Here is a 26,866-nt window from a genome sequence, read left to right as displayed (position 1 = left end):
ATACAGACTCTTTACACACATACACACACACACTCCCCCCGCCTCGCCACCTCTGTGCTGTCTGCCTTAAATGGCAGTGTTTATCCGTGATTCTAAGACAAATAGGGAGAGAGCATCGGAGCATTAAGGGCAGCCACGGTGCTGCTGAAGGCTGAAATAATGGATGGTGGAAATGGCAGAAGACCCAGCGCCGCTCATTACTAAATGGACTCTGCAGAGGTGGAAACTTTGCCCCACTTGCTTGCTATATAGAGATGACAATACAGCACAGCTTAAAATAGGGGCTTATTTAACAAATTTTGTTTGTTGTTGTACTCCGCTCTGTAATAGCTCTCAGTCTAAAAGTTGTTTGCCAAAGAACAGAGCATGTCACAGCAATTCACAAAGTCTGATTGACTTGTTTCTGGTTTATAAATGGGTTTGTTGTCGTTTGAGTTTTCTCTGAGCTTTCTTCCCTCTCTTTGATATTTCTATCAAATTTATTAACAGTAGTGGGAAACCTCTATTATTCCATATATGTTTTGAAAATGTATGTGTGCAAAGGACCTTGAAAAGCACATCTTTGTATTTTAATGAATGCAGCCTGCTGTTTTTTCCTCTCGCTTTTTTCCCCAACTTGACCTCCTCTAGTGCAGTGTGCACTAACGTGCGTCATCTAATTTTCCAATTATTTTACCTCACTCTGAGTCCCCTTCGCTAACTAACTTTCTCTCTGCAGGCTCGTCCGTGATGCAGGTGACAGCCACCGACTCGGATGACTCCACCACAGCTAACGGCATGGTGCGCTACCGCATTCTCTCGCAGACGCCCCACAGCCCAATCCCCAACATGTTCACCATCAACAGCGAGACTGGAGACATAGTGACGGTGGCAGCCGGCCTGGACAGAGAGGTCAGTGTCAGTTGTATGCGTTGTATCTCTGTTACTCTCCCCCATTTGATCATTCTGCATCTCATTTGTGTCCACCCAGCCATATGATACAATTCAGTACCTTGATGTTGTAATATTACTCCTTTGGCCTTTAGCAGTTTGTTACATCCAAGGATGAAAGTAGGCCAGAGCCAACTGGCAAAGTTTGATTGTGATGTTTTAGCTGTAGCCATCTTTGTTTTTTGGAGCCAGAGGTGACCATATTTGGGCAAGATGGTGGAGCTGTGGAGGAGTGAGGGGAGGATCTGCCTCTAAGATAGCCCCAGTGCAGTTTCCAGCACTTCTGTGTTCATTTTTCTGCCGCTTGGTCCAGCATCATACTGAACGCACAGATACGGGAGTTGTATTAATCTCTCAACTAACTCCTAGCAAGAAAGCAAATAAGAATAATTCCCAAAATGTTGAACTATTTCTTGAACCACCTTGAACCACAGTCACTATTTTTGAGTAATAATGTACTTTATTTGTTCCCTTGGGGAAATTCATTTTTCACTCTGTGGTTATTTTCTTAATTCCCACACATACACATATTGACTAACTTGATTTACTTTGCTAGCTGACTTGCTGCTGACTTGCTCCCTCATATGCCGCCCACTAATGAAAGAACCTTCATTTTTCACACAGCCTTTCTGCAGAGACACAATCCCACATCATGCACACAAACACATGCGCACAAAACACAACTGTGTAGTACTTTACAGCAGCTTGTGCCTCAATGAAGAGGCAAATGTCAAATCAATCAAAAGCGGCTTAACAACAATACAGGTCAGTTACAATAGTAGATGCTTTCCATTTGTTGGTTTTATTGCCCTTATCTGGTCTGTCCATTTTGGCCATCATTCAATTACAATTCCCAAAATAAATGCTTAATTTTCCTCAATATTTGTCAAATAATTAACAGAATTTATTTTCTTTTTTTTAGCATCCATTTACAATCAGCCTGTTATTTCTGGATGCAAAAAGCCATGAAATGGCAAGATGAAAATTTTCAGGGGGTCCTGCCTTACAAACCCCAATTTCATCTCTGGATGTAACAAAACCTTAAAAAAAAAACCTATGATCACATTCAACACAATTCGCCCTTTCAAAAATGTCAAATATACCTAGGGCAAAAGTATTTCATTTGTTTCAGTTATTTTGCCAGTTGTCTTACTGTGTGTATATATAAATGACAGGCTAATATGAATTGTTTTTGTCAGTGCGTAGAGCATGGCGGATATAATGGCCACACATATCATGTACCTCTCTGCTGAGGAGGTGACGGGAGCTTTCTCTTCATTGTCATCCTTTGTCTCATCCACTGATGGTGTGTGCGTCTGATGCTTTCTGTAGCTGTTTGCCAACCCACACACCACCACCAATGCACCAATGCACATCGTCCTTGCTCCATTTTCCACCTTATTCTACTAATGAGGGAGGTCACGCAGGGTCGACTTTTGTTTATCCGGATAAGCATCAGGTGACTGTTGGCAGTAGTCTTTCATGACTGATTGTTCATTCTGCAGCCTTTCTCTTAAACACACACACACACACACACACACACACACACACACACACACAAACCTCTCATCTCTCTGTGGTGCAAGATTCAAAGAAGACATTCAACTGATAAAATCAGAGAAACATTGAAATTCATATGCTGCCATTATGAAGATAATCTCATCCTCATAACTTAGTTGGCTGATTTTACAACCAACATTAAAGCACCACTGAGTGTGTCCCATAATGTTTATATTCTGAGAAGTCCCGCTGGTCCTTCTCGGCACTAAACCTGGCCAGGCAACACTTTGGAAATTAAAAGTGGATTCTACCAACAGTAAGGCGAGCGTGTTTGGAGAATAATTACGGTTGAAATCTCAAGAACAAAACCAGGTTTTGATAACAGAGCAACACAATACATCAATGCTCATTCCTTATCCAGATTTTGTACAGAGCTGGCATGGCATGATAGCGTCATACATTCGTGGGACAATATAAATGAGTCTGGTGAACATGAGCCAGCTCTGTCCCTGTTTCCAGCTTGGCCCAGGCGGCAGCAGTAGCAGCTGATGTGAGTGAGAGAAAGCTCATTAATCTGGACACATCAAGCCAGGCTCAGTCCCACCTGCCTCTGATCCTCCCACTAAAACTGGGACACACCTGGGAGTTCACCCACCTGCTGTCAAGGTCATCAACACAAACACACAAACACGCTCAGACACATGGGCACGTGTTCGCGTACACACTCCCATGCAGTTTTTTTTTTTTTTTAGATGACGTAAAGCTCACACAGAGTGAAGAGTAGTGGCAGATAGAGATCCGATGTGTCAAACTGGATCCATGCACCCAGGATGGTGTGTACATGCTGGTGCACAAAAACCTGAATGTGTATGCTCGTTGTATGGACACTGAAAATCCTATAAAAACATTGCAGTGCATACTTTATATTATCTGTCTCCTCTTCCATGTCTTTCTCCCACACTTTAGCTCACCCTCGCCCACCATGCCGGTGTCTAATTAGAATATTCATGTGCTAATTAAAGGGTGAAGCAGGTTCTCTCGTGTTGAGGAGACCAGGGGGTACATTGAGGTTAGCATGGTATCACTTACCTCTGACATCGCTGAATACCAATTATCCTCCCAAACTCACCGCTCGCAACCCTTCTCCTCCCCTGACCCCACATGCTTCCCCGTGCTCCTGCCCGGGCTGACAAGATGGGATATGGCATGTACATGGGTGTTTGACTCCATCGTTCCTTAATTATGAAATGGCTGTTTGTATGTGGGTTTATGTTGAGTGTTTGTGATGTATGGCTTTGAAGGGATTGGGAGACGAAACTTAGATAAGAATTGAATCAGGATTATATGAGACTAGATGTCATCTTGTTGTCATATTGTATATGTTATCTCTTTCTAGTTTTAAAAGCTACAATACAGTAAAGTGAAGTAATTGTCTGAATTTACAACGACTGTTCTAGCTGTTCTGTTTTCTGCCTTTAACCATGTAGTCATCTGCAAGACTTGAACAGTATCTATTTTTTCATACCTCCATACTTTCCTGAAGTTTCACTGGGGTATACAGCATATGATAGTATTTGTGTGTTGCTGCACTACCTACGCAACCACCACCTCTGAAAGGCAATTTTGTTAAGTTCCACAAGTTTTTGTAGTGTATTTTCAGTCCAATAAATAACCAGTATAAACTCACAAAATGTCAAGAGTAGTAATAATGTCTTATCTATTTCCTTTATTTATCAGACAAATACAGCTATACACCTTCTGAATTCAGGTTTCTCTCTTTCACTGAACTAGGACTAGCTTAATTGCCTTGTTTGCTCATCACAAAACACAATTCATTCAAACTCGACCGTAACAAAATAAAACTCACCAAAACTGTCATTGTTAGTCTTGTTTGTCATCCAGTTAGTTAGTTCTCTGTTCCAGCAATCAACAACTCTGGTTTGGTCAAAATAAACCCTTTATTCACTGAGTTAGATGTGAAAATATGCGTTTTTTCCCTGCGGTCTCTCCCTGCCATTGCTCGCCCGCTGTTTACAGTCCAGGGACGTTATCATCACCATTTACAGTCATATAAGTTTGATAGAAAGAGGAGCGTCTGTACTTTTGATGTAATTAAAAAACATACATTGAGACTTCTAAATACCCTGTTATTCTTGAATATCATGATACCGTCCAAACCTAATACCAACATTATGGATGACTATTTATCAAACATCTCGTCGTGTAAATAATATTTTTGAAAGCACTAATTATCAATCAGTGGTTCATACTTTTACATGTATATTTATTTGTATTTTTGCTGTCCTGACAATAGACTTGTCTGTCAAACCACTAAGGAAGAAATGCATTTCTAATGAAGTGTGACTCTGCTGCAGCAGGTAGCAGAGTGGGAGATGTCAGCGTGCCACAGCTGGCATGAATGTTCTCCCTTGGTGTCCTCTCTCCATGGCTCCAGTTTCACTGGCAGGGAACGCTGTTGTCTTTCATTACCCCAGGCTGTCTCAATCTCCCATGAGCCCTGGGTTGGAACGGTCTGGCGTGGCATGGTGTGTGTGGCCCAGTGCCAGGCTGTCCACCAGGCTGAGGCCAGCTCTACGTTGGACTGTCTCACCGACGATTAGGACATCGCCTGGACTGCCTCAAGGACACAAGTGCCCACAGCCTGGCTCTATTAGGAACTGCGGAGCCCGACTGTGGGCACAGGCTGAGAGCAGACATCCTAAATGGGTCTGGGGCTTTATTGACTCAGAGACCCTGAGTTATGTTAACTTACCGCCTTGCACCAAAGCTCCAGGAGCCAGACAGCAAAGCCATCTGAGAATTGTGAGCAGGTTGCTGAATGGAGAATATTGATGCATGTAGGTGGATGTTGACTGCTTGTAGCCATCTTTCAATCAGGAAAGTATCCACTCAATATCCACCTTATAATGTGCACTTAGCTTGTATTGAATTGGACCTTGTTTTGTCTTCAGAAAAGCCTGAATTGTTGCACTTACGCCCCTCTAGTTTCAAACCATGTTTTTCAGCCCTCTCTCATCGATAATGCTTTTCTATTTTGGTCTAGGTCATAAATTCACTATTAACTGCTCTCAGAAAAGCATTCACCAACAAAGCAACATTGTTACAGGTATTTGCAACTCCATTCTTTTATCTGCTGTATGGGTGACCTGCTTTTCCCATGGATAATCCTTTGGTGACTTTTTCACACCAGCCTCTTTTTTAAAGACATTTAACTCATTTATATACAATAGATTTCACTTAATGTTGGACCTCATAACAGCCCGGAGTGAGGATGATGAATTCCAAATGACGTACCTAAAATATTTTCAACAATGCAATGCAAAATCATTCAGTGTACCTATTACACCAATGATAGTATTTTCTCTTACATGGGGTCAATGTCAGCGTCTTCCTTAGAAGAGAATTTCCATACATATTTTAACTATGTTTATCCAACAGTAACTATATCAGACATTACTGGAGACACAGTTGTGAAAAACACTTTCACAGCTTTATTCAGGCTCTTCCCCATTCCCTCTCACTCTGTATCTAAACATGATAGTTTTTACCTCCTTGTTTGCAGGATATTGATACTAGCCCCCTTTACACTGTCTGTTCACAGCGAGGATATGGCGCCATTATGTCACCGTTATGTGTAAAAGTTATAATTGCGGTATCTAGGGACAGAGTTTGTCTTTAGGCCTGCAGCTGAAGTAGTAACAGTTCCAAATCACCAAAAAAGAAACAGCCAGCAGGACAGGACCATGGGTGGGGTGGATGTGATATTTGATGATGTGTTATGCGTGCGACCCAACGCAGGAGATTTAAAAAGCAGAGAAAACAATGAGATTCAGGAGCTCCTTACCCCCCGAGCACAGGACGACATCAGCTGCCATATAACAAGGACAGAAAATAATTGTTATTGTCATGTTATGACACTGTTATTGTTAATAAAGCTCCTTAGACATGTATGTTATATGTCACATTAGAGGCTGACGCTGTTGTGTTAAACATCACGCCCACCACTCCTGTCATTCCTCTTTTGCCTCCGTAACACCAGCATGCTATCTAAAATCACACACTGGAGCGCCATAATGCCGTTGTTGGTTCTGTATAAAAACGCAAAGGTGGTGTAAAGAAGGGCCTTTTGTAGTGTCCCTCAAGTCTGATCCCTATGTCCCTATGTCACTAATTACTTGAGAGTTTAAGTGTCCCCCCTTTCATTCTCACTGGATTACCGACAATCTTTACATCTCTATTTTGAAAAAAGTTGAAGACTCACACTGAAAGGTTCATCCAATAACTTTTGTAAGATGTAACTCTTTATTAGTCATGCAAGCTGCATAGCTCTAGTGACGGCAATGTTGGTCAGTCAGTCAGTTGATCTGTCAGTCAGTCAGGCCAAGACTTTGGTCCAGACTGAAATACATTGACAACAGGATGGATTATTATGAAATCTGCTACAGGATGAATTCTAATAACTTTGGTGATCCCGGACATTTTCCTTAGCAGGTCAATTTTTTACTCATCTTATAAAATCTCAGTATCTAAAGAACTGGCACAAAGTTTGCTTTCAGACATTAATAGTCCCCAGACAATCTATCCTTACTGTGATTTATGACTAAATACCTGCAAAACTAATTCCCATTAGCCTCAGCTGTACTGTGTCTTTAGTGCTAAATAGCAAATTTTAGCGCGCTAACATACTAAACTAAGATGGTGAATATACTAAACCTTAACATCAGCTTGTGAGCAATCTGATATTAGCATTTAACTCAAAGCACCACTGTAGCTGCAGATTCTTCTTGTTTTAATATGTCAGAAGGGTTAACTAAAAACCCAAATGAGGAGATTTACAGGTGATGACTGCTCCTCTTTCTTCTCCAAGATGTCATTTGAGTGACTGTACAATCTTGCTCACATCACACACTCCAAACTGACATTTCCCTGTCTTTTGTTTGGAGCCAGCATGTCTGGCAGCAGCATGTTCATCCTGCTCATATCTGCTTAATCATGTCCTGTCCGTTGTATTATAATGCTCAGTTGGACGATTAACTAAACTTCTTGCCCAGTCTGCATGTTTTTTTATTCCACCAGCTTTATTCATATGTGACTCACAGCTTTTATTTATCCGATATGTGACTCGCAGCTGTTTGCGTAAATGTGGAGGCGTATCTAATCAAGTGGATTCTGAGTTTACATCTCGGATTTACGTATCTGAGCGAGTGTCTTTACAATGGGATTCGGAGAAAAGCTTTCAGAGAACACTGCACTGGCGTGTGTTCTCTTCAAACAACTATTGAACTGTTTGTGTCCTCAACCCAACCTGAGAGGCGCCCTTGAGAGGGAGGAAGAGAGTAGTGGATGATGAAGATGGAGACAAAACAGACTTCTCTGCATATTTTTGGGACTAGCTGGAAAACGATGTAGATAATAAGACAGTGTATTTCACTGTCAGAATCTGCCGACTGCAGGTACTTTACACTTTTCCATTGTGAGTTAAATAAACTGAAATAACTGAAATAAAATCCGGTATATGGAATTGAATAGCATCAAATCAAATCAATTAAATTCCATTGAGTTGATCCTAGCTGAGCTGAACTGAAACAGTCGTGGGGGTCAGTGACACTGAGGGTTACTGAGGAAGAGAGAGAGAGTGTATTCAGAAAAACAAACGAAGCTGGTCTCTACAGTTTTAGCCACCAGTGCTCGGCCATTTGAGACAGATTACAAGTGACAAGCTAATGACTGTGACCACCAGGAGCCTGGCAGGCCAGAACTCAATCCAGAAAGCGACATGAGTAAAAGCACGTCTCTCACTCGCCACACTTTACCCTCTCTGAGTGGTCCTTTACAGCACGCCAAGTGAAAAAGCACACTCAGGTATAATTAATTCACCACTGCATGTGTTTTGGCAGAAAACCACTCCTCTCCATTTTCTTGTTTGACATCGCCTTACATGTTTCAGACCATTATTTCCCCTACTTGCTAACGAAGTCTCACTGGAGAACAAGTCCATTTGCTTACCAGCCATGAGCAGCCAGCTTTTTCCACCTGTCCTGTCCGCTGCTTGGCTTAACTTGTCGAGTAGCTAACACTAATAGCCTGAAGCCATTTTCTTTTTTCAGTCTCCTGGATTGTAAATGACCTAATTTTGTCACTGGGAAAAAACTGGGGTTTATTGTTGGCGTAGCTCTGTGTACAGGTGTTTTCTGTGGCCTCTGATGGCTTTCAGCTTCCACAGATTAAGTCCGTGAGGCTCAAGGCCTGTGGGGGAGTTTGGGCTGTTGCTGTTGGGCGTGAGACAAGCAGCTATATTTCCTGCCAGTGCTGGACTTTAATCTAACAGAGAGATTTTCTGTTCAGCACTTCTATAGGACTCATTAGAGAGCCCTTTACTGGCTTGTTCAGGCAGCAGCTTTTGGACAGAAGAGTGTGCTTGGCTCTGTGTGTGTTTGGTGTGCTCGTGCACGTGTATAAGAGTCGGAGTGTCCCACCTGTTCCCACTCACTGGAGCGTTAGCGGATATGTATGTGCGCACTAGAAGGGCCATAAACTCACAACTACCCTCGGATGAGTGATATAACCCTGCAGGATAGAACGCATCCAGCATCTACACCTCAAACTGTGCGAGAGCTCCACCTGCTGGCTCAGCTCCAATCATTTCTCTTCACCTGACCAAAGAAAAAGGCGTCCATCAAAGCTCGAGCCTATTAGCTTCTTACAGCCATCTGGTGCTATTTCTAGATTGATGTATGTGACCGGATCTAAATGAGTCTGCAGAGAGACACATTCATTGGAGGCTCTGTTTACCAAGGCACTCTATGAGGGGAGATGGTATTGATATTTCATTATGAGTCTAATAAAGGGCAGCCAGTATTGAGTTTTCATTAATAGGGCTGGTTCTGTGCAGATTAACATGTCTGTGCTGTTCATAATGACTTGGAGCGATGCTAAATGACTCCAGCTGGGTGTTTTAACTGGCCTCAATGGTTTGACTGATCTGACAATCAACAGCATCCTTCACGACAAAAAAAAACCAGAAGGAGTGTGAAAGGAGATATAGAGATACACAGAAACTGGCAGAAAGACAGATAGAAAGATAGACAGGCAGAGAACAGACAGGCAGAGAACACAGAGTAACCAAGATGCGTTCAGAGAGATAGTGAGAGATCAAAAGAAGCTCAGACTGTGAGTTAACAAAGAGAACAGAATAAACCAGAGGAGAAAAAAAGAGGAAGAAAAGCCACGACTCAAAGAAATAAAAAGCAAAGAAGCAGCCATCAGTGCAGGAAGCAATAACTCCCCCGTCTATACCTACAAGACCTCTGCCCATTTTTTTTTCCCGGTTCCTCCAGGCAGTCCCTGACATCAGTGCAACTGGCTGTCAAGTCATTAGAAAGCGCGACCCCCAGGTGACGTAGCTAGCCTAGCAACAAACGAACATTAGACCGTCATTAAGACGCACTGTGGATGCTTAACAAAGCAGCAGGCTCTGTGCACTGAACACTGGCCCGTCCTTGACGTCCATTCTGTCTCACTCTCTCTCTTTGCTCTGGCACAGTTTGAGCCAAATGGATTAATAGAAAGAGAAAAAGACCACAAAGCAGAGAGGCTTACTGTCAGGATGGAAACACACACCCACAGTCTTTTTTCCAGTGGCGAGTCTGGGGACAGACTGAACTTTCAGCACCATGGACAGTGGCAAAATGTTGGAATGTAGATGCGCTTGATCTCTCTGCCTCTTAGAGTTTTTGGTCGTGTCTAAGCAAACGTTTGATGGTTTTCCTCGTCGTGGCACTGTAGTATCCCAGTGTATGCAATGCTGCAGTACATTGTGGGCAGACTCCCCCTTACTGTGGCTGGACTAAATAAGGCCCATTCACCTCCTGGTATTATCTGCAGCACTGTGGCGCATCTTAAAGTGGCGGCGCCTCCATTAAAATGAGTGATGATTCAGGTCTGTTCCCAAAGCGAAAAGCCAAGACTTTTAGGCAATAATGGATGGGCCTTTTACCAACACAGTGCTCCCTCCCTGCAACTTTGTGTATGTCTGTCTGTGTCTGTGTGTTTGTGTGTGTGTGCATCCATGCGCGTGTGCATACGCGTCCATGCTTGTGTGTGTGTGTGTGTGTGTGTGTGTGTGTGTGTGTGTGTGTGTGCCCATGCTATTAACTAGCTATTATTGACTACATAAGGTGTTCTAACAAACTCCAGTTTTTGTGTTCCAGTGAGTGAGCAGAAAAAAGTAATTGTGCATGGCTGGTATTTGGGAGGATATCATACATTTATTCATTCATTTTATTTATTTTGCATATGACTCACGCTGTCATTGTCACATGGCAAACATACTCATTTGCTGATAGAGTCATGTTTCTGGGTTTGTTGCAGCATTTGATAAACCATTCCCTGGGTGTGTTTTCTGACTCTTTTTTTTTTTTGCAGAAAGTGTCCCAGTACACCATCATTGTCCAGGCTACTGACATGGAGGGCAACTTAAACTTTGGCTTGTCCAACACAGCCACAGCCCTCATCAGCATTACTGACATCAATGACAATCCTCCAGAGCTGACAGTCAGAACGGTGAGTCCTAAACTTTGTTTTGCCTCTTCAAAATCAGCAGCCTCCTCCTGGTTTTCATTTAGTGGCTGTCATAACTATTTATTCAACAGCTCCTCCTCCTCAGGGCTTGACCCTGTATCTCTCATTTTAACAAGTGCTTGTTTAGTCGCTTCATAGGGATGAAATGGTTACTGGTGTCATGATAAAACAGGTAAAATTTCTAGTTTGTATTACCTTTTCACACTTCATCATTAAAAACGTGTTTGCTTACTAAACTCTGAAAAACTCACAGTAAATACTCTCCAGCAACAGTCTCCTAGATGCAGCCACAGCATCCAAGGAACAACAAGGTAGATTTATTTGTAATTTTTTAAACTACATTTAAAAAACAAAATTATCTCAAGTGACAGACACTCAATTAAGCATTTAAAAGACAGGTTATCTTTAGATTAGATGCAAATTTGATATGATTTTCTCACATTTTTACTCTGTATTGTCAGGGTTTCCCACACATTCATTTATTTATGGCAGCCCACTTCAATCAAAATAACTGCCGCCATTTTGGCGGCTGGACCATTCATTAGGAGAGCTATGGGAATATATGTAGTGTTCGGTTATTCATTGCACCACACTGTTGGAGCGCAGAGCGTACTCTGGGCACAGAGCAGTGGGATGCCAGGGGCAGTCAGAGTTAATTTAATCGTTCATTGCACTGGGTCTGAAAGTTTGCTTTCACTCACCTCTCTACAGTAACTGCTTCTTTCATCCATCGATCTGATTTTTTCACCTGTGACTGGATCTATTATCCACCACGCAACTCAAACTCCACAAGCTGCTGCTGAGAAAAAAGAACCATTTCTGCCTGTGCTGCGTTCACAGACCCACAAAATATCCAAATGTTTAGATTAAATTTAGATTCTAATTCTGCAGTATACATTGATGTTATTATTTTAATGTTCATGCTAAAAAAATGTGCTGCTATTTGTATTTGCGGTTTTCAAAATAAGGATTTTGGTGTGTGTATTACATTTTCATTGTGTGTATGTAATTTCTAAACACATTTTACCACTACCATGATAATATTGATATCCATGATAATTTTAGTTGTTATAAACGTAATATGAAATGTTCCTACCATTTCATTTCTGTCGCTAATATGCAGCCCCACTTTCCCACAGAGCTATGATGCTTCATATAGGACATGAGGGTATATTATTCTTAGGCAGAACAGGTTACACAAGCCTCCACGGAAACGACATCTCTCAGATATTATTAGAAAATGTGTTATCTGGTCCCTGTCAAAGACAACAATCATGCAATAGTACCTCAACTGAAATATGTTTTCTGAGAATATTGAGATGAAAGGAATACAAGTACAACAGCTGACAAAGATGTAGGATAAGGAGAAGTATATTAAGAATATAAAACAACACAGTGAGAGATAAAAAAACACTGTGCAAGAAAATATGGAGAGACAGAAACAGATGCAGGGACTGAAAGTGAGATCAAAATCCCCTGCCAGCGGGGCCTCGGACGGCCAGGGCTTTTCTGCAGGCATCTGGGCCCGGACCCCGATACTTCCACATTGGTCAGACAGGAAGCCACGCTGGCCCACTTTTCTGTGGCAGTGTGTCGTTGAGCACGGAGTTGTTCGTTTTTTGAGAGTGAGGGTTGAGAGGTTATTGGAGGAAATAGCAACTGAAAGCAGAAGCCCGGTTATGCTGACTGTGAATGCTGTGCACGTTTGCATTCATCCCCAGTATATCGCTTGTATTCTCTGCTCTCAGCCTGGTCACAGAACACAATCAAATGCTGACCGCAGTTTGACAGATCTACAGGATTTTAGCTGCTTGGATTTCTGAGATTCCAGAGAGAGACAGATGCTGTCTGCAGCCGAGCTCAGAGGCAGAGCGAGCAGTGTGTCAGCGTCACACACTGTGATCCCTGTCTCCTCGGCGGGGCCCGTCGTCAGCGTGCATGCCAGTACAGTTCCAGCCGCATGCTCTGATAAGAGCTCCCCAGCTGTCAGGGGTAGAGCTCACCGAAAAAGGCTGCCGCTCCGCTCAGAACTCCTCTGCCCCTCGTCTGTAGCGCTGGCTCCATCACCGCTCGTCACCGGGGAGGAGCTCTGGACCAGAGTCCTCCCGCTAGCCAGCAAATGGACATGCTGTGCTTCAACAGACATAGAAAAAAAACATTGTACGTTGTCCTTGACATATACAGTACACAATGAGGTATGCTCATACATGCTGTGGTAAGTGTTTGTCAGCTCTTCAGAGTCTTATTACTTAGTCGCTGTCAGTAAAGGAGCAGTTGGCCATATTTTGGTGTATGACTGTAGATGGTAATGAGTGAAAATGAAAGAAAATGTGCTCTTGCTGCACGTCCTTCGCTTAGACGCAAACAGCCACGTGCTCTCGCATGAACATCCATGGCAAAGAAATTGTTCTCCACCAGATGCCACTTCTGCTGCTTTGTCAATCTCTTCTTTTTTGTTTTGCTTCCCACACAACCAACTACACTTGGAGCAGTTCAGTAATTATTTGTGCATGACAGACGTGAGAAGAATTCATTGCTCTCTATGGGAAGCATAGAGAGAAAACATAAGCGCGCTAATTAAGTGAAATTGCTTGCGGGGGCGTAAACCAAGCTGATATATAGCATCTAATTTAAAAGAAAAAAGAAAAAAATGCCAAATGTTTTATTCATTTCACCACATGGGCCTTAACTCACAATGTTCGAGCTATGTGCGTCATTATGTGATAAACAAAAAGAAATTGGTACTTGCTACAATTTATCTAATCAAAGGATCTAATCAAGTGCATCACACTCCTGCTAAAGTGTACCCAGTGGTTTTTCATTCACCGAGCAGTGATGAGGAACAGGAGAGTTGCTCAGAAGACTAGTGGGGTTGAGACCTTCAGCTATCTGACACACAGGCTCAAAGGTCTGAATAGAGTGCTATGGTATTTGTGATTCACCTGTAGAGCTGCAGCTTCTTAATAGCTGAAAGAGTTGGCATGCCTAGATTATTTACTGCTTTATTATTTATCCTGCTTCTTGACTTTCATTTGTGAAAAAAGAGCTGCCTGGAGAAGCAGCTTGATCTGTCCATATAACATGAAAAATGAGAGTAAGGGTAGACGTCTGTTGCCAGTAGCTTAATCATTGTTACACTATATCTGAGACATTACGGCCGTCCTAAGTGAACTCATGGCAGTCTGATATTAGTAGGAGTCTGTTTTGGGACATTTATTTGTGTGTAATGCTGTCGTTACCATATGGTGTTGTTCTCAACACCCCATGAAGGAAAGGAAGAGCTCATTTAGTGTTTTGGAGCCGTAGCTCTGCTGTCTGAACTGGAACATTTTCATTTGCCGAGTCAGTTTTCAGAAAGAAGATAGCCGATTTCCCCTGCAGGGCAGTGCACCTTGATGCAGATTTATTTTCTAAAATGAGTTGGGGTCTGGGCTGTAGCCCCACTGATTTCCCCCTGCTGGACTCTAGCTGAAATATCTGAAGGCTGTTGTGATCATAGACAGTTCAAAACATGAAAAACAATAATTAGTGGGAAACGGGTATGAGTGATCTTGTATTCGAAGGCTTTTGTGTAGAGCTGACCTTCATACATTTGTGATCTATTGACATTTTTGAGATTCATAAAATCAGACCCTGGCATAATGTGTCAGTGATGATCCTTGTGCTTTGAATGGTGAAGTTATGACATTCATTTTCTCCCCAGGGTCAGCAACTGTTGATGGTATCGTCAATATATTGAATCACCATAGTCACTAACTGAATCAGTAGCTCACTGGCGACTGAAACAGTTTTCAGCTTAACTCATGTATGTATAAAGTTAATACAGCGTTGGAGGTGGGGCCCCATTCATTCCTCAGAGTGTTGCTTGGTGGCGCACAAGTCAAAAAACTTGGAAATATGCATAAATTGCTGGCGTTATCGGCACTGCTTCCAGACTATGCGGCCCATGAGCGAGGACTTCCACCAGCTGAGCTAGCTAATTTCGGTTTCGTGATCAAGTCCTGATAGAAATACAGATCAATTTGCATGGGCTGTGATGCTCCAAAAGATGCGTCCACTGATTTGAAGATGTCTCTTTCACTATCATTTGAGCCACACAGCATCATGTGACAAATAACAATTTTACACTGTTATGCCACTACAAAAATGTAGTTGTCAGGCTTGCTTCTGGGGGCCTGGCTCAGCTGTGATACACAATATGTTACTTCCTGATTAAAAGCTTATGAAAAGACCACTGAACAAAAACACAATCATATGTCATTATTGTTGCAAATAATTGCCTGCTGAGCCATTGACAGTTTAAACCAGTGGTTCCCAATTGTTCTGGCCATGGGGCTCAGATTAGTTCAAGGTCCATTCATAGGATAAATTACTACATATTCAGTTTTATTTCACAAAATGTAAACAACAACATGTGGTCTCAGGAAAAAATGAAATAAAATGTATTGCAAGAATAAAATGCAATAATTTGTTTCATTCCCAGCTTTTATTTGGATGCATGCTGCTTATGGCCTGGCACTGGCTCACTACCTTTTTATTAAGTCCCATCTTCTCCCACTAAAAATTAGAAATTAGTCCGATAGCTGATATGTTGTTGTTTTTTTATTCATTTCTCTTTTGTGCCAAAGAAACAAAGAAATCTATACTATAAAAATGCCACTGCCCAGCAAGATACGAAGAAAATAAGAAAATACAGGCAGAGAGCAAAGTCTTACTTCTGTATGAGTCTATACAAAATCCTAAATAGTATACCTTTAAACTTTGTGGCAAAAGCATCTTTACCCGAAGTTTTTTCTCTCCAAGGCACGTCTCCTCATTGAATGTTTAAATAGGCAGAGCACATAAAGTTTGTATATAAAGCCCCGTAAAGCCAGAATCTGTAATACTGACAACTTTTTGTGAAATAGCAACTCAAATTAAAGTTTAATGATTCTTTTTATTGTTGCCTCATTTCAGTTTTGTATTCACTGGCTAAGTAGGCGGAGGTTTCGTTTAATGATTACCTACAGCTGAATCTTATTTGCCCCGCTCCTTTACCCCCTTCATTTGTAACCACAAAATCCTTCAGCAACTGGAATTCTGTGTCTCTAGTGGCTTATCAATGGGTCCACATTGCATTTTAGTGAGAGTGGCCATTTTGGAAGCGTCCTCCCCTACAGTCAACGCCATTGTGTATGCCTCTGAGACTGCATATTCCATTTGGCCGTCTGACAGTGCAGCCCAACAAGCTTGGAAGGTTTGTGGTGGTGTTTGTTGCAAAAGCTCGGGGTGAAAATGAAATGGAGGAGCCCACACACAAGAGACCGAGAGTGCATATTTAATTTGTTCTGTGCTTATCAGCGTGGTCGTACTGCAGGGAATAGGAAAAAAAGGGGGGCAAGGAGGGAGAGGGGGGAAGAGAGGAATCAGGGGGTTTGGACGCTGCTTCAATCCCCCGATTATGAAGCCATTAAAGTGAAAAGCAGCTGGCAGACACACCCCATAAACAAGTTAACGCTTCACAAGAGGAAACACGGATTATCGTCTGACAATGAGAGCTTTTTGTGTGTGTGCGTGTGTGTGTGTGTGTGTGTGTGTGTGTGTGTGTGTGTGTGTGTGTGTGTGTGTGTGTGTGTGTGTGTGTGTGTGTGTGTGTGTGTGTGTGTGTACCTTCGAGTGCCCATACCCTCTGTAGCCAGATAAATCCCTATAGAGAAGGACATGTATTCTGTTGCACTGTAAATTCTTCTTTAGACTCTGCAGCTGTAACCAAGTTTCCTCCAGAGTTAGTTCAGAGGGGAGATGTTTCAGATTGCAGTTTAATGAAGATCATTAGCCAAAGATTATTCCTACCGCTGCCTTAATTACAGTACTTATCTAATTGCTTATTAAGACCTAGATTTGGTGAATGCACAGAATCTAAATTAAACGGGTAAACACATAATTGAACAAATCCATTAGTTCGAATAATAGTTTCATACGAGCAGCCGTGGCGTAGAGTAAGGGACAAAATTAACATAATGGAAGATATGATTCTCTATTATACACATTTAAACAAATACTTCTGTCTTCTGTCTTCCTCAGCTATCTTTCTAATTTCTCCAACATTTGTTTTGCTACCACTTTCAGTGTAATGAGTGTTTTTGGCATGGCCCTAAAAGCAGTTTGTTTTCATAATAACATTTACAGAAAATGCTAAAAGATTGATGATGACACTAGCAAATGTTAGGAATCTCAATAAATCAGCTTATTAACATGCATCAGCCGACCGCTGGAGCCAACAACGGCATAATGTTATCTCTCCCATCCTCCCCGCTGTCACCTCCTCTCTCCTTCACTTCCTCCCTCCCTCCTGCTCCGTAGTTTTCAGGGGAGGTGCCAGAGAACAAGGTGAATGTGGTGGTGACCAACCTGACAGTGGTGGACAGGGATCAGCCCCACAGTCCCAACTGGAACGCCGTCTACCGCATCGTCAGCGGAGACCCTTCTGGACACTTCACCATCCGCACCAACCCCATCACCAATGAGGGCATGCTGACAGTGGTCAAGGTGAACGTGAAGCTGTACATTTGGCTTCTCTACAAACATCCTGATATCTGCTATTTAGATTTGTTCTGTTGTTGTTATTCAACACTGCATCTTGTATGTTTCCACCTGCTCTGAAGTGCCAGATGTTGATGACTGAGTGCTTTGGTCTCACATTGTTTTCACTGAATTATATGTCATTTCTCAAATTGGAACTCAGTTAGAGCTAATCTTGCAATCAGCGGCACTCACTTCCCTCCCATCTCTCTCCCCTCTCTTTCCCACCTCCTCATTTCTTCTCTAGCCGGTGGATTTTGAGATGAATCGTGCCTTCATGCTTACCGTCGTGGTTTCCAACCAGGCCCACCTGGCCAGCGGCATCCAGTCCTCGCTTCAGTCCACAGCGGGAGTCACCATCTCGGTTCAGGATGTTAACGAGCCGCCCGTTTTCCCGGTCAACCCCAAGATGATCCGCTTCGAGGAGGGTGTGCCAGCAGGGACTACTCTCACCGTGTTTGCCGCTCAGGACCCTGACCACTTCATCCACCAGATTGTCAGGTACTTTAAAGTGAAACACACCACAGAGGGTTCACTTATGCAATATTTCTCACTGGACAAAAAACCCACCAACAACTGTTAATATTTGGCTTTTCCCAAAAACATTTTGGTTAAACTTGGGGGTGGCAAAAATAAGCTGTGATATGGTGAACTGTGAAGTGACAGTTGCTATTTTACACATCGGCGAGACACAGAGCAACATTAGTAATAATTTGGAGTCTTGCTTGTCCATCTGATTAATTTAGGTCTAACGGTCACTCTCGTTTTACCTCTGTTTTGGTCTCCACCAACTCTTGGAGGAAAGATCAGGCTCATTAGCTCCACATGAAGAGCAACCTTATTCACTTACATTTGATCATTTATAAACCATGATATATATATATATATTAACATGCCAGATTTTTTTCTTATCTAGTTTCCAGTTGTCTTTATATAAATTATAACCTTATGTATTATAAATGCTTCAAGAAAAGTTATTACATTAGGTGACATGAATAATAAAATAAGTCTGAAAACAAAATTATCCTCCACACACTAATGAAAAACAGAAAGATTTAATAAGGAATTGAGTGTAAGAATGAAAGAAAATATAGTTAGAATTAAATAACTCCACCTCCTCATATGTACATATGTTGCTTTTTTGAGCTTTAATAGATTATATTGTTTGTTTTAGACCCCATTAATTCTTTATAATTGAGGATTTTGAGATCATTTGTATTTGATTTATATATTTGCATTTTTTAAATAATTTTTTAGTTTTTGTGGGTGACACAGTGCAGTCACTACCCATGCTACCTACTGCATTCTTGATATGTTTACTCCAAACCACCATCTGCTGTGTCATTTCTTAAAATGAAAATGAAGTTTCTTGAACGCATTTGCAGTTAGAGACTGGTATTATAATGTTCCAAAAAAGGACTGAAGCTCCTCTGAAGGCCAAAGACTATTCGATAGTGAGGCATTTCCAATATTTTTTTCCATGCGGTCTACAACTGGATATGTATCCCTCTTTCAATCTGTGTGTCACCAGTGTTTAAGCAATGTCTCTGCAGCTTATCCCTCTCATGTGACATTCTCAACCAACCCTCCGCCCACAGACCGAGTCTCAGTTAACTCCCTGTTGCCAGGCGACTGGTGTGAAGAGGTCATCCTGTAATGAGTTGGACGCTGTCTGTCTGCCCTCCTTAGATCCCTATCTTCTTCTTCTCTTCCTCCTCATTGATCCTACCCTCCATCGGTCCTAACTGGGGTGATACACAGTGGGCATTGTGCCATCCAGGCATCGACCCTGTGTGACAGAAACTCCCACATGCCCACTAAGGTCCAGCGGCACCGTTCCACTCCATAGCCAGCTCCAACGAGAGAGATTGATTTTTCTTAATGTCAGTGAGACAGCCTCTTCCGCGGAGGAACACAGTGGAAATGTTACTGAATTGATAGCGGGGGAGGTTGTGGGAGATGTACTCATATACTGTACAGAGGAGTAAGCAATATCTACATCTCAGGTTTCTCTGCCTAAAAAGACATGTCATGCAAACTAAGTGGACTGAGCTCCGCTGCTCTTTGAGAGAGGTAACTCCTCTTTTACTCCCTTTACTCTCATCCCTCCCTCCCTCTCACTCCTGCTGACCCTGTCACTTTCTTCTCTGTCAGTCTGTGTCTGTTATTGATGGGAGCTCAGAGCTGCTGTCTTCTCCAAAGCAGCTTGCCAGCAGACGCTCAGCTCATGCTCAGACACCCTCATCTCTGCTGGTGCTGTATTCCCTTTAGGTGACCTCGCTTGAACCCTCGCTGAAGCTCACACAAAAGACGGAGAAATGCAGAGCCGTAGGCTCAAAAAACGCACGCGAACATGCACACGGGCACCCACAGAGGATGAGTGAAAGGCCTGTGCGTGAACAGTGGATGGGATGGGAGAGGAGCCAGCTTCGCGTTTTTAAGTGTTTCTGAATTTCTTGCTTTTTCTTCCCCTCTCTGGAGAAGGGAAGATGATCTGAGACAGAGCCTTTTTGCCAGCTGATTTTACTTTTAGATGTGATTTAAGTGGTAGCGTGAGTTAATTTGTGTGTGTGTGTGTGTGTGTGTGTGTGTGTGTGTTTTTTTCTGTTCTTGTTAGTATTAGAATATTAACCCTGCAGCGCAAGGACATTTTTATGATTTGAGTTCATGTTGGTTGGTCTGCACTCCTAAAAACCTTAGTTCATGGCTTGAGTTTAGGATCAAAGGGGTACTCCTGCAAATTAGTTTTGCACTTCCATGAAGTTGGGAGTCTCATGAGACAGCTCAAATAAAGAATGGTCAAAATCAAAGGGACACAGGCCGAGACATCCTGACATTTACACAATGTGTCCTCAGACTGCAAACAGGGGCCGCACATTAGTAGAGCTCCAGCTTCGGTCTTGAGGCGACATCTACACAGGATGCGTTTATGCCCTGTGTTAACATTAGTAGAGCTCCAGCTTCGGTCTTGAGGCGACATCTACACAGGATGCGTTTATGCCCTGTGTTAAGTGTAATGTATGTATGTATGTTAAAAACCAAGTCTCAAGTACAGATCCAGCTCCAATAGAGTGGTGAAGGGATGACGAATTTTTGTAGGCCAACCAGGAAGTTTGTATCACACTGGTTCCTTTTTCAAAAACCTTATTGGATCTAAGCTCTGTGATGAACACACGTTTTGTTCAGCATGATAATCTTTACAGATGAACACCACTTTTGTGTGTTTTGAAGCGTAAATGAAATCACCAGAAGCAAAAAGTTATTGTTAGGCTGTACACAAACTACATGTGGGCGCACGACTTAAAAAGCAAACGAACTTCCTTGTTTTAGGACTCATAACTTCACCACTCTAAAAAGGTGGATTTTAGTTCCATGCAACTCAACAGCATCAGTCATTAGATGCTCCCCACATCCAAAATAACACTTGTCAAACGCCAAGCCTCCAGTGTGTGATGCAAAATGTGTTAAAATCAGTTGAGTGTCCTTTAAGGTTAGAATTAGATGAATTTAATATTGATAATAATATAATAATGACTTTATGAAGGACACAGAGAAAGGTCTACAGTGTACTACATAAATTCAGACAGCAGTCTATTTACAAAAATACAAGATAGGAGTCAGTGTTACTTAGGGTTTGTGTTTTGTTGATACTGGCTTTACTTTCTTATTGTTTGGGGTCCTACAGGCCAGACAAGTGTATGTGTAAAAATAATAACATCTTATTAAAAAATCCAATATGTAGAAAAGTTTTGGACCTGTAACCAGGGTTCCTGCAAATCCTTAAACATTAGGACAAAACTGTCCCTAACACAACAAAATGAATGTCAGTTCATCTTTTTTTCCTTCAGTTATTGTAAATTTGGTCTAATTCCAAGTGGCATTTAAAAAGTCTCAAAAAGTGTTAAATCTCACTTGCCTAAAGTTGATGAAACCCTGTGTAACTGTTCTCTTTGGCAATAAACTGTTCTAACTCTCCAATAACAAAAATCCAAGTAGACTTATTTGGAATAAAGCAGATATAGTGCTGAATAAAAATTGTCAGTGCCAATCACACATGAAGAGAATAAAAAATCAATTTCAACATATTTTACAGCTGAGGTCTCTGAGACACCAAACAACTTTAATGCATCTGGTTTTTTAGATGTCTTCTGTCATCGGTTCAAAATAATGTTTGTGAGCAGTTCTTGTGAAATTAGGAAAAGTTATTAAGTAGCACCTGATAAAACACTAATGTAGTGTATGTTTTAAGCTGTTAAAAAGGGCCTGAGATCACCAGGAGCCCAAACAGAGCATTAAGGGTTAAGGGTTACAGCAGTTGTCAGTGTAGTAAGACACTGCTCTGCCAGCTGCACATGAAGACAGCAGAAGGTGACATCTTGTTGGCACGGGAAGGAGAGGAGAGTGCCAGGCATGACACGCAAAACACCAGAAACTAACCTGCAGGGTAACATCCGATCCTGACTAACACTGCATGACAATCTCTTTCACTAAAAATTAGTTTTATTTTCATCTGTTTATTTTGTTCTCTCAAGAAGGAACTGTAAAAGATCTGTCAGTCCATCTGTCCATCTGTCTGTCTGTTTGCTAAGTGTGTGCCAGTCTGGAAGTGTGTGTCTTTAGCTGGAGGCGGAATTAGTTGTCTCCCTGCCTGTGAGGTTCTGGATAACCAGTGTCAGCCTCCAACGCACTGCTTTAATTAAGTCCCCTTTCCCCCTCATCACGTTTTCTACCGACCATGGTTACATTCAGAAACACACCTCTGATCTCTCTCACTTTTTCTCTCCGTCTGCTTGTGTCGCTTACCTCCACCTCCTGTCACCATGTCGGCACGCTGACCATCTATCTACCGGTGAGACTTCTCACTTGTCTGCAATTAACCATTTCTCTTTTGACCTGAGTATGAAGTGCTTCCTCCTCTCAGTCCGCTGTTAAGACTTGTCATAGTTGTTAATGGAATTTATCTACTTTAATTGCAGTTGTCACTTTCCACTCGGCTGACGTATCGACTGGTGACAGCGATGAGAGTCGCTGTGTGGGTACAAAGAGCAGTGAAGTTGTTAAGAGCGCTGCTTGGCTGTTCTGCATATGGGTTCAGGTTTTCATCGGTCTTCATGCTAATGAGCTGCTGCTATGATAAGCTCGGTGAACATATGTTCTGCTCTCCATGTCACTGTTATATTTCAAAGGTGCTTGGCTGGTATTGCTTATTATGGTAATGAACATTCTACCTGATAATGGGTACTTTGGATCAACAAATAAAAGATTCAGAGCTGCTGAAATTCACCTAACATTTGGACACGCAAGTTAATATGTGGAATTTGTTTCTGTGTGTTTGTGTTGGGATTGATTAAGTGTGTGGTTTTCTTGCCATCTGTGCACAGGTACTCCAAGCTGTCAGACCCAGCTAACTGGCTGAAGATCAACAGGACCAATGGTCAGATCACCACCATGGCCCTACTGGACCGAGAGTCCATGTACGTCAAAAACAACGTGTACGAGGCCACATTCCTAGCATTCGACAATGGTAAGTCCGGTAAGTCAGAATGACTGTGTGTGTCGTGATTACGGGCACTATCGCAGTGGTTCTCAAACTGTGGGCCCCTTTGGGGGGCATAGAGCCAATGCGGGGAGGGCGTGGTTGATTAAGGGAGAAATGTTGAATGAAACAGAGTTGAATGAACACAATTCATGTAGGAAAAATAAACAAACCAGTGCTGATGCTGCCAGGCAGACACATATTCCAATTAAATACACATGAATACTTTTTTAATGGTTTCTAAATTATTGTTAATGACTGATGAAGCAATAATTGTGGGTTGAGGCATGAACAGTTTTTGGGTGCTGAAGGGGGTCACGACAGAAAAGGTTTGAGAACCACTGTACTATAGGCCTTTTTGCCCAATTAAAGGAATGGCGTTCAGTCCACCACTTTGGTCCAGACCAAAAAATCGCTACAACTTTTGTGTGGATTGCCAGAAAATTTGGCACAGACATTCATGGTCCCCAGAAGATAAATCTTAATAACTCTGACTTTTTCTCTAGTGCCACCATGATGTAGATGTCTGTGGTTTTTACTGAGGTTTTTACTTTAAGATCTTGCGAAATATTGGCTGGATTGCCATTAATTTTGTCAGCCTTAGAATTGATTTTTACAATATTGGTGTTCCCATAAATTTATGTAGCACCACCACCAGGTCCCAGTTCTGCTTTGTCCAATACTCTGATTATGGCCAAAGACCTAAAAAACAATAATAAAACAAAAAGCATTCCACCCTTCATGACACATCCTGTTCAGTGTCAAGTAACAAAAAATAGCTATTTTACACAGCTGAGAAGACAAAGTCAGCTCATATACTATGTCACTTTAGAAACGTTGATATGATACATAAAAAACAGAACAATGTAATGTATTCATGGTTGACAGAAACATACAATGCCAACATTTTCCTCTGGCAGCTAAGCTGCACCACCATGTTAGCACTGTCACTGTGAGCATTTTAGCATGCTGATGTTACCATTTTGCTCATGTCTGTGTACAGGCTGATAGTACAGACTCACAGATACACAGACTCATGATCTTGTTTGTTATGCTTTGGTTTTTTTATATTTTAATGCTGATAACAAAACATTAATCATCATCTGCCGGAAAAGGAATCTGTTTGTTATAATTTTTCATCATCTTTTATCAACAGAGTGAAAGTACTGTAGCACATGCAGCAGAGGAATTGTGTGGTTTCATAATGAGCCACAGCATAGCCAAATCACTTTTTTTCTGGCATATTTCTCACTACTCAAGCACAGATGATCTAAAACTATGATCATATTATGAAACATATTGTAAACATATTGTATTATATAATGTATTGGGCCTTTACCTTTACTGAAGGTGCCATATACCTCACTCAGGAGTGAAGAAACACACTGAGATATTTCTTTGTCTGCCACTTTTCTGTATTTTAAAAGGGTTAATGCCAATTTATAAAGGTTTAACAGATGACATAGGTTAGCTCCGCTAAACTCATTATGACATAATTGCAGACTTTTCACATTTTACATGATATTAAAATCATTTTATGGACCAATGCTACACAAAAGCAGAACAAACAGTTGAGGATTTTTTGCAGGTTTAAATACGTCACACCCTTGCTCCTCTCCTGCCAGATGCCTCATAAAGGGTAATTGTAAATGGACCTGCACTTGTATAGAACTTTTCTAGTCATTTTGACTACTCAAAGCGCTTTCACTCTACAAGTCACATTCACCCACTCATACACACATTCATACACTAATGGCTGAGGTTACCTTACAAGGTGCCGCCTGCTACTAGTTTTTACACACTGACATGCACTCACACACTGATGGAACAGCCATCGTAAGCAGTTTGGGGTCCGGTATCTTGCCCAAGGATACTTCTACATGTTGACTGGGATCGAATCACCAAACTTCCGATTAGAGGGTGATCCGCTCTACCTCTGAGCCAAAGCTGCCCCAGTGTGCGTGAACTGTGAGTAGGTGGGATGCTCTGTACACTTGCTGTATTGTATAAAGTGTACATAAACATAAATATGTACATATGTATGCACCCACCTTTATTGCCCTGTGTCTTATAGGAAAAAAATAGAAAAAGGATCTGTCAATGAAGGTGTTAAGTATCAGACTCAGCTTCTCCCACAGTGTACAAAGCTTAAGAACTAAAGCACTACAAATAGAGGTGCTTGCTCTCTGTGTAAGTAGGAGGGACCCAGGTGTTTTTTACTCCAGTGAGAAATGAGGGATTGGTTGCCCCGAAGCACACCAACTTAAGCTCAAAGTGTTGACTCCCTATTGATTCCTGAGCCCCGTGTCAACAAGGGGATATATTCCACTTTGATTGAAATTCTCTTTACTTATTCTACTCAAGCGAAGCGCAAGAAGCAACAAAGCACCCAGCCAATCATAACCGACAAGACGGTCGATGGGCCTTGGGGCCCGGGGCAACAGACCTTTACATAGTTGATGCACCAAGTTACTGTCTGATAGAGGAGAAAAAGTTGAAATACAACACTGATGAGCTACCGGGGTAAACTCTGTCTACGCTGCATTGCATCAGGAATTTTGTACCGCTTGCTGACAGCCTGTGTGCAGGGGGGTTGTCAACTGAATATCAAGGCCACAATATATCACTGCAGTCTGTTTGTTCAACAGATCAGCACACTCACTTTCTTCATCTGTAGTTGTGATTAGAAGTGGTATAAGTGGAGAATATGTAGTGGAAGAAATATTCAGATCCTGTATAATACTTAATTACCACAGACTGTATAAATAATGTATGGAGCCACTGTTAGGTCCCCCATTGCACTGTGGACTACGATGAAGCCTCGAGTTTTTTATTTCATCTGTCGGCAGCTTGTTTTTTAGGCTGTCAGTGACCATATCTGTACAAGAGGATGTAGCTAACTGACAGACTTTGATAAGGCTTCACATAAGTGGCCCCGCCCTTGATTATTTGTAACTTTAAACCTTGATAAAATGTTAAGTTATATAAAAGTTCACCCTATACTGTTTTTATGATGGGACTCTTTTTTTGTACCAGGCTGTAAACATGTTTTAAATGCTTCAAAGTTGGGTATTTCAACATGTGTCTGAGACTGACTTGCTCCTGGAGCCAGCCTCAAGTGTAGAATAACTGCAGTTTTGGCATTGAATATTAGTATATCATGTCGTATGTGATTTTGTATTTGCTATATTGTGATATAGATTGATATTGAATTAAAAACCTCATGAATGTTATGACATAGATTTAAACCTTAAATGACTAAACCTTAAATGACTCAGCCTTACTAACGCTTTAACTGTCTGAGGTGAAGCTAATTTCTTCTTGACAGTATTTTTGTGTAGCCTAATTTGATGTAGCAAATCAACATATAATAGATGCAGATATGTTTTGTGAGTCAAATCTCAATCTTTAAAGTGGTAGCTATAAGAGGTCACATAAATGTTGTGGAGTACAGCAGTTTCCCCTAAAGTTGAGTATAGTGGTGCAGAAGGAGTATAGAAGTGGAATGTGGCCTAAAATGGAAATACTCAAAAAAATCATGAGTACATCAAATGGTTTTTTAGTACAGTACTTGAGTAAATTTACCACTGGTAAATAATAATTATCTGATCACACTCACTGTAATTTCACAGATTGCTTCATAACTGCAGAGAAAGAAATCCAACTAATTGTGTGCTGTTAGTTTTAAAACACGCTGGAGTCTGTTGATCATTTTAACTCTGCCCATATGTTTATATC

The 26,866-nt window shown here is 41.7% G+C and overlaps 1 protein-coding gene across 2 annotated transcripts in view; it reads left to right on the top strand.

Annotated features, from left to right (window-relative positions):
• cdh4 (cadherin 4, type 1, R-cadherin (retinal)) overlaps positions 1-26,866 on the top strand; it is a 246,035-nt gene that overhangs the window by 206,119 nt on the left and 13,050 nt on the right. The window contains exons 8-12 of one of the 2 annotated variants that reach the window (XM_088086834.1): positions 719-891; positions 10,876-11,013; positions 17,374-17,559; positions 17,840-18,093; positions 22,974-23,116. In XM_088086834.1, the coding sequence (XP_087942960.1) occupies positions 719-891; positions 10,876-11,013; positions 17,374-17,559; positions 17,840-18,093; positions 22,974-23,116 (894 nt within the window). Of the gene's footprint in view, positions 1-718; positions 892-10,875; positions 11,014-17,373; positions 17,560-17,839; positions 18,094-22,973; positions 23,126-26,866 lie in introns of both variants that reach the window. The other variant, XM_042495320.2, reaches the window with a different exon arrangement.

This window comes from Plectropomus leopardus, chromosome 2, assembly GCF_026936395.1.
Source record: "Plectropomus leopardus strain MGB_pleo_1.0 chromosome 2, ASM2693639v1, whole genome shotgun sequence".
Classification (NCBI taxonomy): Eukaryota; Metazoa; Chordata; class Actinopteri; order Perciformes; family Serranidae; genus Plectropomus; species Plectropomus leopardus.
This window is presented reverse-complemented; position numbering and strand designations above follow the sequence as displayed.